This window comes from Giraffa tippelskirchi, chromosome 11 (assembly GCF_054371585.1).
Source record: "Giraffa tippelskirchi isolate mGirTip1 chromosome 11, T2T-mGirTip1v1.2.pri, whole genome shotgun sequence".
Lineage (NCBI taxonomy): Eukaryota > Metazoa > Chordata > Mammalia > Artiodactyla > Giraffidae > Giraffa > Giraffa tippelskirchi.
Window position 1 is genome coordinate 21,413,246 of NC_137285.1, and position 11,672 is coordinate 21,424,917.

Below are 11,672 nucleotides of genomic sequence, written 5' to 3' on the forward strand. Positions count from 1 at the left end.
ACATTGAGCAATTATTACCACCATCCATCCCCATGAACTCTTTCACCTTGTAAAACTGAAACAATACCCATTAAATATTTCTTCACTTCCTCATTCCCAGCTCCTGACAACCACCAGGAGTATTATTCTTCTAAAGATATGTCCAGACAACCTATGTTTTCACCAATTCATCAAAAAGAAAACTGGATGACTGTGTTAATAGTATAATTAAAACCTCAAATGTTAAAAAATATTATGGTACTCCATCTAGAAATCCTCAACATTGGTGTCAAACTGTGATGCTCATTCACATCCCTAAATCTTTCTGTACCCTCTTGTTTTTACTCAGACCCACCTATTTTTTATTTGCTTTAAAGCATTTTATTGCAATCTTTCTAATAAAGACCACCTAATTGATTTTGCTCCCCAAATTTCTAGGCAGCCCCCCCCGAGTTTGACAGCTGCCCATACGGGTTCATGCAGGAAACATGTGAAGTTCCAAGGATCTGATCAACACCAGGTAGGACATCCTCTGCCTCAGCAAAATCCTAAAACACAGTACCCAGGTAGAAAGCATGTTGCTCTCCACTTCTTGTCACAGCCTGTTGCTGAAGCGGCAGGAATCATCACCTGGACATCCCAGCCACCCCAAAAGTGCTTCTCCAAGAGAATTCCAAACTTTAGGCCTTCAGTCACCAGGCTAGCCTGGAATCTTTGTGAAGGAGTACTGCCCTGGCTGGGCTTCCAAAGCTCTCAGGCCTTCTTTTAAGAATAACACAGTGGTGAACGTTTTAACTCCCTCGTGGTGCCTCGGACCCTCCTTCGAGAATCAGGAGCCTGCACGCCGGTAGCTGTGAAAAGACAGCGCAGGCTGCAGCCTCCCCCTGGTTTGGGGAAGGTTCCGCAGCAGACGACTGGCGAACTGCCAGACTACCATCTCTACTCCGTGCAAGTTTGCCGCACAAAGAGCTGAAATCTCCTAATTCTTAAATATTGACGGTGGAAGTGTCTGTCTTCCCCAAATTCATGGCCACCCAGATACTCAAAATGTGATCTTATGTGGAAACAGGGTGTTTGCAGATGTCATGAAGATGAGGTCAAACTGGGTTAGGGTGGGCCCTAAATCCAGTGCCTGGTGTCCTTATAAGAAGAGAAACAGAGACCCAGATCCAGACAGGAGAAGGCCAAGGAAGACTCAGAGAGACATATGGAGGACACTACAATGACACAGAGACTGGGGTGACGTGGGCTGTGGAGCACTCAGGATTGCTGGCAACACCAGAAGCTAGAGAACAGAATGGAACAGATTCTCCTGTCTCTGGCAGGAAACAACCCCACTGACACCCTGACTTTGGACTTCCGGCTGTCAGAGCCATAAGAATAAATTCCTCTTGTGTTAAGGTGCCTGGTTTGTGGCGCCTTGTTACCGAAGCTCTAGAAGACTCATACGTGGACAAAAGATCCAAATGCCTACTGATGCTACATGAACCAGACAAAACCTGCTAATGGGCTAAATCGAATTCTTGACCGCCTGATGGCAATTTCTAGCCTACTCGTCCCTGCACCAGCTGGAGGGACCTGAAGTGCAAGACTCGGTGCTTCAGGGAAACCCCAGCATCCCTGGAGTAAGGAACTCTGGTGTCTTATGCATTGTAGGATATTAAGCAGCATGTGAGGTCTCTACCCATTGGACGTATTTTAGCACATGGGTCATTGCAAATGTATTTTCTCATAACCCCAGAAGACTCCATTCTCCCAAGACATTCCCCCCGCCCTGGGAGCCCTGGAGGGAGGAACGGGCTTCAGAGAGGAACCTGGTGACTTACTCTTTGGTGTGGTACATGCGTTCCCCAGTGCCCAGCTTGGACGTGGTGTAGAAGAGTCTCATCTCAGCTTCTGAAACTTGGACTTCACTCAATTTCTGTAGCATCTCAGCTCGCTGGGGAAGGAAACGAGTGTGTTACACATTTGGCATCATGAGCCTCTCTTTAGAAGGGAAGTTGAGACTCTAAATAAATTTATAGCATCCTAACACCCATAGTCTTTTTTAAACTAAAGGCTGAACTTCAATTGCCTGGCTTCACAATGTTCTTAACGTCGACAGACATGTGAGGTTGGGGTGGCTTCTCGTCCCCTTACAGAGTCTGTGATTGGATAAACAAGGTTCTCTTTGCCCCATGGTGTGTCATAAGAGATTATCAACTAGCCAGATGCCCATCAAAGGGAGATAGAGTAAATAAAGTAGGGCCCATCTGTATAATGCAAGACGCCCCGGCAGTTAGTACAAGGGAGGAACAGCTCTTTGTGTGATGGGAAGTAGTCCCCACACTATCTGAAATAAAGCAGTGAGAGGGGGTGGGCCTAGTTGGTTCCCTTCCTCTGGGTGAGCGAGTCACGAGTGTTTGTTTCACTATTCTTGAAATTATACAGATACTTTATATGTGTTCATATATGTGTATATATGTGCACACACAGGTATATGCACGTGCACATATTTCATAATTGAGATAAGAAAAAACAACGTACAAAACAGCAAGCAAAGATGCTCGCAGGATTAAAAAACAGCACGCACTCACAGGACAGTGAGTCCTCCCCTGGATGAAGAGCTCCAGGGACTGAGGTCAGAGCTGCTAATGGCAGGCCTGTGTGTGTTCCCTGGTGGTCACAGCACCCTGTGTGGTCACCCTGTCAAAAAGACTAAGGAGGAAAAAAAAAAAGACTAAGGAGGGATAGGAGAGAGGTTCAAGAGGGAAGGGATATATGTATACTTATAGCTGATTCATGTTGTTATACAGCAGAAACTAACACAGCATTGTAAAGCAATTATACTCCAATTTAAAAAGACTATCAGGAGGTAGTCTCCTGAAGCCTTTAGATCAGGTTTCTGGGTCTCCACACTACTAGCATTTAGAGTCAGATAATTTTTTGATGTTCTGGGCACTGCAGGCTATTAAAAAGCATCCCAGGCCTCTACCACGCGAAATGCTAGTAGCATCCTCCAAATTGTCACAACCCCAAAAGTCTCCAGACTTGGCCAAATGGTCTCAGTGGGGGCAAAACTGTCTTTGTTGAGTCACTGCCCAAGACCCGTATACCAATTTATAGGAAATTGGACAGTGGAAGAACATTTCTTATATGACAGAGATAAAAAAATTTAATCCAGACCATGGGAAAGTCTTTGAGACAAACAAACCAATCTCTGCAACAAATGATAGGGGGGAAAGACAAGAGATGGGGTGGGGAGCAGCAATGAAATGGTGCGAAGTTTGACTATTTACTGGATATTTGATGGTATTTTGAAAAAACCTGGATGTGCTAAAGGCACTGCAGTTATTGGAAATGGTCTTTATTTTAGAGATGCAACTGAAATATTCAGGGATACAATGCTACATAATGGGTTGAATGGTGGCCCTCCAAAAAGACACATCCATGTCCCAGTGCATGCAAAGTTGCTGCATTCGTGTCCTACTCTTTGCAATACTATGGACTGAAGCCTGCTAGGCTCTTCTGTCCATGGAGATTCTCCAGGCAAGAATACTGGAGTGGATTGCCATGCCCTGCTCCAGGGGATCTTCTGGACTCAAGAGATCACACCCAAGTCTCTTACGTTTCCTGCACTGGCAGGCGGGTTCTTTACCACTAGTGCCACCTGGGAAGCCTGTGTCCCAGGATGGGATCTTATTCAAGTTAAGGGTAATAAGGATCTCAAGATGAGATACTGGATTAACCAGGTGAGTCCTAAATTCAAAGACAAGTATCCTTATCAGAGATACACAGAGGAGAGACACACAGGGAAGCAGCCCATGTGAAGATGCGGGCAGAGAATGGAGTGATGTGACCACAAGCCAAGGAAACCTGGAGCCACCAGGATTTGGAAGAGGCCAGGTACTGCCCTCCCCTGGAACCTTCAGAAGGAGCACAGCCCTGCCCACCCTTTGATTTCAGACTTCTGGCTTCCAGATCAGCAAGAGAACACATTTCCATTGTTTAAGACACCCAGTTGGTAGTCAACTGTCAGGATAGCCACAGAAACAGTACAGATTGAGGCTGCCTGGGCTCTGATCTATGGGGTAGGAAAGTGACTGGCTACGGAGATGATCGAGGTTGACCAAGGGCCTGACAACTGTTGGAGCTGATGACAGGTACACGGGACCTCGCGACACTAATGTCTCTACTTTTATATATGTTAGAATTTCTCAATACAAAATTTTCTCCTTAAGAAAACATTAAGCAAAAAAGGCCAAAACTCTCCAGGATAAAGTTTAAAAAATAAACAAAATGAATGCGGGGTGGAGAATAAATAGTGAGCACGTTGATCAACTTGACTCCTGGTTCAACAAACATGGTCTCTATAAACCTGAACCCATTCCAGACTGACAGACACTCCAGAAGCATGTTCTCCTTTGAGGGCTGGAAGGTTCTGATTTTGCATGTCCCACACAGGGCACTAGTTATATGTGGCTATTTGCATTTAAATTAATTCAAACCAAATTACATTAAAAATTCAATTCCTCTGGGACTTCCCTGGTGGTCCAGTGGCTGGACATGCTCCCAGTGCAGGGGGCCTGGGTTTGATCCCTGGTCAGGGAACTAGATCCCACATGCTGCAACTAAAGATCCTGCATTCTGCAACTAAGACCAGGTACAGCCAAATAAATAAATTAAAAAAAAATCAATTTCTCACTCTGACTGGCCACACCTCATGTGCTCAACAGCCACACATGGCTGGTGACCACTGTACTGGATGCTGCAGACAAAGAATTTGTCCTTCATTCCAGAAAGTTCTATCTGACGGTCCTATTGCAGAGATCATGTCAGGGGACACAGACACCTTCCCTCCCTATCACTCGCCAGTCTGGAGGGCTGAGTGCAGACAGAACATGCATACCTGGCTCTTCTTTTCCTTCTGGTCTAAGATTCTCTGCAGCATCTTCCGTTCTTTCTTGGTCAGGGGTTTCTTCTTCTTCTTGGACAGGGGAGGGGCTTTGGTCTTTTTCTTCTTCTTCCCGGGAAGGACAAGAGCATTGCTTGCATCGACTCCTTTCAATGTGTCCTTATCTGAAAAGATACACTCGCCTGACCCACAGCCCTGGAGGCTGGACAGTGAGGATGCCTAGGGTCTCAAGATGCTATCTTAACGCTGTTTTCCTCCAGGGTGGCCCTCCTGCCCTCTGTGTGAGCCATCCAAGCACCTGCACAGGAACGGGGATGTAGGCCCGCCGTACCTTCACTACACTGTCCATCCAGTATCTGCCACAGGTCAGCCTCCACCATGAATCAGGGTACCTCCATCCTTGTGTTTTGGGGAGACAGAAGGAGGTAGAGCAAGGAGGGAATAAACTACACCAGTGCCTTCCTCCCATTAGGGTCCTGCTTTCAGAGAGTCTGTGAGGTCAAAACTACTTTAACAATAACTCTAAAAGATACTCTCTAATGGTGGCACAGTGGACTAAGTACTGAGTTTGTGTTATATTTATTTTTAAATGTCGGCATTTTTGGGAATTCCCTGGTGGCCCAGTGGTTAAGACAGCATGCTTTCATTGCAAGGGGTGCAAATCCATTCCTGGCTGAGGAACTAAAATCCCACATGTCACAACTAAGCTTGTGTGCTGCAACTGCTGAGCCCACGTGCTCACGAGAGAAGCCCGTGTGCTACAGTGAAGATCCACTGAACAAAAGAAACCAAACCCCCCCAATCCCTGTTTTAATTTCTAATATGATAAATTTCGATAGACAGAACTCACACCAACAAAAGCACTTTGGAGTCTTCAATTTTTAAGAATGTTAAAAGTGTCCTTAGAGGAAAAATTTGAGAACCAATGTGCCATAGGAAGAAAAAGTGGGGGGGGGTATGCTAAAAATAAAAATAAGAAAGAGGGTAACAACATTGGATCAGTGATCAGAGAAGGCTCTTTGCAGAAGGCAAGCTGCTTTATAATCTTATAAGGTCCCTCTGGCCCCTAAAAATGTCAAGGATAAATGGAGATGTCTTGTTCTAGGGTGAGAAACTTTTCCCAAATCTTTGGGTCTAAAAGACCTCAGGCTCCTCTGCGCTCACTTCACTGTCAGTCTATTTCACCCCCTGAGCTGTCACTGCTGTTACAACGAATGATGCCCATCACAGTACAGGTCAGTAAAGACACAGCCTGTCTTTATTTTTCAAAGCGTTCTCAGTTACAAACATATTCTCCCAAAATACCACCCCCGTGAGCAGGTATGTAACTGCTGGACCCATTTGACAACTGAGAAAATTGAGGCACAGAGATGTCAGGTGAGTTACTTCAACTCCCAGCCAATCCCTGCAACTTCTCAGGAGGGAATTCAGACTCCAGATTCCCACCTTGACAATCTTTCCCATAACTTCACTGTCTTCAGGGTCCAAGAGGAGAGTGTGGAAGAGGAGGCTGGTTAGTGGGTGAAAAGAAGTAGGCTTCCCCATTGGGCCCGGTTCTCCCTCCCTCCACCTCCAGAATCTAGGCTCACTCTTCCCTAATGCCTAAATCAGCTTGAGCTTCAGGGATCCTATACAAGCAGCTGGATGAGTTTAACTTTGGAATCTGTTCAGTTTCAAGGGCCAGCAAAACAACTGAACTCACTCAATAGCTTCATCCTCAACTCTCCTGCAAAATTGGACCCATCAAGGTCACTGATGGCCTCCCCAGTGTTACATTCAGGGGTCCTTCTCTCCCTCCTTGACCCCACAGCAACATGACACAAATGGTGGGTCTTTTTCATGGTCCCTGGACAACCACACTCCCAAAGGTCTCCTCCCACCTCACTGGGCTAAACTCACTGCTCAGTGAGAGCTGGTCCTGTCTTCAGACTTAAATAAATATCATCTATACAGAGTGATGATTCCAAACTGCTATCTCCCCTGGACTTGCCTCTTCTAAGCATCTGGGTCAAGAGCTGCCTGCCTATCCCTCTACTTGGATATCTAACAGGGCCCCCAAAACACTCATATCCAAAACCAAGCTCTTGGTCTCAAGCTGGACCCTCCCTGCCTTCTCCAGCCTCCAGCCACTGGACCGCACACCTGGGATTCATTCTTGACATCTCGTTTGTTCTTGTGCACAGTCAGCAAGCAAATCCTATTAGCTCCATCTTCCAAATTCATCTTGAATTCAACCACCTCTCACATCCTCAGCTGCTGCCTCCCCGGACCAAGCATCAACTCCTGCCCTACTGACTGAACTCAGCAGCCTCCTATCCAATCGCCCTGATTCTTTGCCCTCGACTGCTTTTCCTCAACACAGCAACAGAGTGATGCTGTTAAAACCTAAGCCCACGCCTTGTTCCTCCTCTGCTCTAAACCCTGCAGGTCCACTGTCCTCACCATGACCCACCAGGTCCTACCCATCCTGCCCCCACTTAATATTTCATCTCCACTCAACCATTCTGATGGCTCTCAGGTCTTAAGAAAGGATTCAATGCTTTCTCAATGGGGCCTTCCCCATCTACCATATGAAACTCTGCAACCCACCAAACACCTCTTGTATTTTATCTTAGTATGAATGTATGCAAAATATTCTATATATTCTGTGTTTTTCTCTACTTGTCTCTACCCCAAAGCATATAAACGGTGCACGGCAGGGATTTTTTTCCGCCTTAATTTCATCTTCTGTTCCTCTCCTAGAACAGTGCCTGGCACACCATAGTCTTCCCTAACAAAACGGAGGAGTTTTAGCAGAAATGTCAAGCAGTCTGGAGCTAAACAGACAGATCTAGGCTTAAAAATACAAACTTAAAGGTCGCTGGTAGGGAGGTTATAATTGATTCCATCAGAATGAATAGAATTACTTTCTTTTCTTGTCCAAATTCCCCCACGTTGCTATACTACGACCACATTGGAAAGAAACTCCAGGTATTGTTCCAAACTCAGTTAAAACGAAAACTGTCACTATTCCCCCTTTCTTTGGATCATCTGAGGTGGGGGGCCTCTCTCCGGGAGCCTTCCGGAGTCGCAGAAGCAGTACATAGTCCGGGCGTCCTTCAGACCCACTGGCCAGCCCTAGCCCCAAGGCCCTGGTTGGTCTCTCACCCGAAACCCAGCCCCTGTCCAGGGCCTTCTTACCCTCCAGTTCCAGTCGCACGAGAGGCGGCTCAGGAGGGCCTTTCGAGGTGCCGGGGGCTGCCTGCTGGCGCCCCTTGATGTTGTACCTCCGGTGCAGCTTCCCCATGGCGCCCGAACTTCTGCTCCTTCAGGTAGGGTAGCAAGACCCGCACACTTCTCAGCCCAACCCACGTGGGCTCCCACCAAGGTTCAGGAAGGAAAACTTCCGTGCTACGCTCTCGCGAGAGCTGGTACTAACAGACCTCCTGCGGGCGGGGCTAGAGGAGGGGTCACCTTAAAAATCAAGGCCAGTGGGGGCGGAGCGAGGCGGGGCCAAGTGAGGGAGGGGCGGGGCCTGAGGTGCCCCAGAGTCCTCTGTTTAAGCCCAGGGCTGTTCGCAGACATGTGGTTTCAGCCTCTAAATCTGAATTATCTACTAATATTAATTTGGGAATGAGAGTGTTTTGTCGGCTTTAAAAATATGACCTACCCCTAATACAGTCTTCTTCCCTCTTTTTTTTGGCTTATTTGTACTTTCTGATATTCTTACAAGCAACATTATTTGTGTAGTAAAAATGGCATTACATATTTTCATTACAAAGACAGAAAAAGTAAAAGAAGGCATCAATTAGACAACTTTGAATTTTCATGACCACATCACATTTTTTGCATTGCACTTGGAAATATTGTATTTTCTGAATTCTGTAATTATTTTGTGAATAGAACAGCTATATTGTGTCTTCACTAACTCAACATTCAAAAAACTAAGATCATGGCATCCGGTCCCATCACTTCATGGCAAATAGATGGGGAAACAATGGAAACAGTGACAGACTTTATTTCCTTGGGCTCCAAAATCACTGCAGATGATGACTGCAGTCATGAAATTAAAAGATGCTCGCTTCTTGGAAGAAAAGCTATGACCAGCCTAGACAGCATATTAAAAAGCAGAGACATTACTTTGCCGACAAAGGTCCGTATAGTCAAAGCTATGGTTTTTCCAGTAGTCATGTATGGATGTGAGAGTTGGACCATAAAGAAAGCTGAGCGCCGAAAGAAGACTCTTGAGAATCCCTTGGACTGAAAGGAGATCAAACCAGTGAATCCTGAAGGAAATCAGTCCTGAATATTCATTGGAAGGACTGATGCTGAAGCTGAAACTCCAATACTTTGGCCACCTGATGTGAAGAATTGACTCATTGAAAAAGATTCTGATGCTGGGAAAGATAGAAGGCAGGAGGAGAAGGGGATGCCAGAGGATGAGATGGTTGGATGGAATCACCGACTCAATGGACATGAGTTTGAGCAAGCTTCGGGAGTTGGTGATGGACAGAGAGGCCTGGCGTGGTGCAGTCCATGGGGTCGTGAAGAGTCGGACACGACTGAGTGAACTGAACTGTGTCTCCACTTTTTTTCTATTAAAAGCATAAATGGTTAAGGGTAAATAAATTATATCATCAAAAAAAAGTGAAGGCACTAGAAGTTATTTTAGAATTTTAGAGAGGATAAAGTTATTTTCAAGAGTTAAAGTCACTGCCCCAGGAAAAGCATTTGAATACCCCAGAACAAGAGCTGGCTGCCAAGTAGGAAGAATGAATGATAACTGTGATTAATCTGGACAAGCTCCCCTCTTTCTCAGAAAAGCAAAAACAAATCCCCACACACACACAGGTGGAGCATGAGAGGATTTTGATAGCATACATATGAATATTCTTTTAATTAATTAAAAAGGATTTGGGGGGAAAAGTTATAATGAGCAAATCAAATCTGTGTTTTCATAGATTTTATTGCTTAGGACAATAGCAGTCTACAGTTTCTTCTTTAAATATGCTTATCTAAGTAAATAAAAAGTGTGTTCATCTTAAAATTATTAGGTAGGTAATAGTACATTCTCTTATATTTTCTTCTAAAATATTATATACTGAAGGATTACCTCCAGAAGATATAAAGAACATTCTATAAAGTAAAAGGAAAATACACAACAGCATGGATCTCATAAATATAATGTTGAACAAAAAAGCCAACCACAAAAGATCATATTTTATGATCCAATTCACATAAAGTTCAAAAACAGGCAAAATGAATCCCTTAAATTTTGGAGGGGGCATAGTGAACAGGTGAGGGCAAAGGAAGCCTTTTGGCAAAACTGATAATGTTCCTTTTCTTGACCTGGGTGCTGGTCACCTTGTGTGTTACTTAAATTCATAGAGAAGCACCTATGACTGAGTATTTTTCTGCTTGTATGCCACTCAGTTGTGTCTGACTCTTTGCGACCCCATGGACTGTAGCCCACTGGGCTCCTCTGTCCATGGGATTCTCCAGGCCAGAGTGCTGGAGTGGGTAGCCATTCCCTTCTCCAGGGGATCTTCCCAACCCAGGGATTGAACCCTAGTTCTGAATTGCAGGCAGATTCTTTACCACCTGAACCACTAGGGTGTCTTGTATACTATACTTCAATTTTAAAAAGTTTACTTTAAATAAAATAGTTTTTTTAAAAAGATGATGAAATATAAGGCAGTGAATATGTGAAAACCTCACCAGAAATCTAGAAAAATGTAAGTTCAAAACAAGATACAGGGACTCCCCTGGTGGTCCAGTGGCTAAGACTTCATACTTCCAATGCAAAGGGACCTGGGTTTGATTCCTGGTCAGAGAACTAGAACTCACATGCTGCAAGTCAGAGTTCACGTGCTGCAATTGAAAGATCCTGCCTGCCACAATGAAGACCTGGTGCAGCCAGATGAATGAATAAAGTAAATATTTAAAAAGATAATTTTTCACTCTGGGTTGACAAAAGTTAAGTTTTATTTTTATATCATTTACTTATTGAAGAAACTAAGGTCGTTTATCCTGTTGAATGTTCCACATTCTGACTTTAGCTACTGCTGTTTCTAGTTTTTTTGCTTCTATCTCCCATGTTTCCTGTAAACTGTGGGTTAGATGTGGAGGTCACATCAATTTAGGGTCCAAAGTGTTTGGGAAGAATCCATTACACAGGTGGCTTTGGTACTTCTACCACCAAGTTTGGTGGGTCCAGGCCCCTCCATTTTCAAGTTCTCCACCAACATGTCACCTTTTGGTTTCAGTCTATTGATGATCATGGCCTGGATCCATCATTTCATTAAGGGGTGCAAACTTATTTTCTAATCTCTCTCACTCTCTTTTAATTTACTACCTGGATTTCCTAAAAAGAACTTCTCGTTCTCAACTATTTTCTGACTCTGAAATAGAGTTCATTCAAGAAGGGCAGGAGGGAGTGCTTAATGCTTTTCTTTTAAATATTTCAGAATGAATGAGTAAGCTGGTGTCCCTGCCATCGGCAAAGGTGGCCAATTATTGGGTGTTATAAATTCAACGATATGCAAAATATATATAATTCATATTTCCCGATCAATGGTAGTCATTGTCCCTGTTGAGGCTGTTTCACCTTTACAATCTTGGGTTGCTTTTTATAGAAAAGTTTAAAATAAAGTTTTGGTGTTTTTTAAAGGAAAGATTTAAAGCCCCACCAGGTCACAGAGGGCTTGGGGGGGGAGGGAGGCGGGGAGATCGGTAACCTCACAGCTGTCCCGCGCTCCCGCCAGGTCCCCTGCAGGTCCCACGTCCGGGGGCGGGACAAGGCGTGGGCGGGGCCGTCGCG

General features: G+C 44.9%; 1 protein-coding gene across 12 annotated transcripts in view; it reads right to left on the reverse strand.

Annotated features, from left to right (window-relative positions):
• Window positions 1–11,672, reverse strand: part of DHX37 (DEAH-box helicase 37) — a 36,451-nt gene that overhangs the window by 24,108 nt on the left and 671 nt on the right. For 6 of the 12 annotated variants that reach the window (XR_014068576.1, XR_014068572.1, XR_014068574.1 and 3 more), the window contains exons 2-3: window positions 4,868–5,037; window positions 1,806–1,918 (exon numbers count right to left, since the gene is read on the reverse strand). Coding sequence is in view for 5 of the 12 variants with exons in the window: in XM_081540509.1 (XP_081396635.1) it covers window positions 1,806–1,918; window positions 4,868–4,909 (155 nt within the window). In the remaining 7 variants the exon portion in view is untranslated. Of the gene's footprint in view, window positions 1–1,805; window positions 1,919–4,867; window positions 5,038–8,053; window positions 8,263–11,589; window positions 11,645–11,672 lie in introns of those variants that run through there. The other 6 variants (XR_014068569.1, XR_014068570.1, XR_014068573.1 and 3 more) reach the window with 2 other exon arrangements.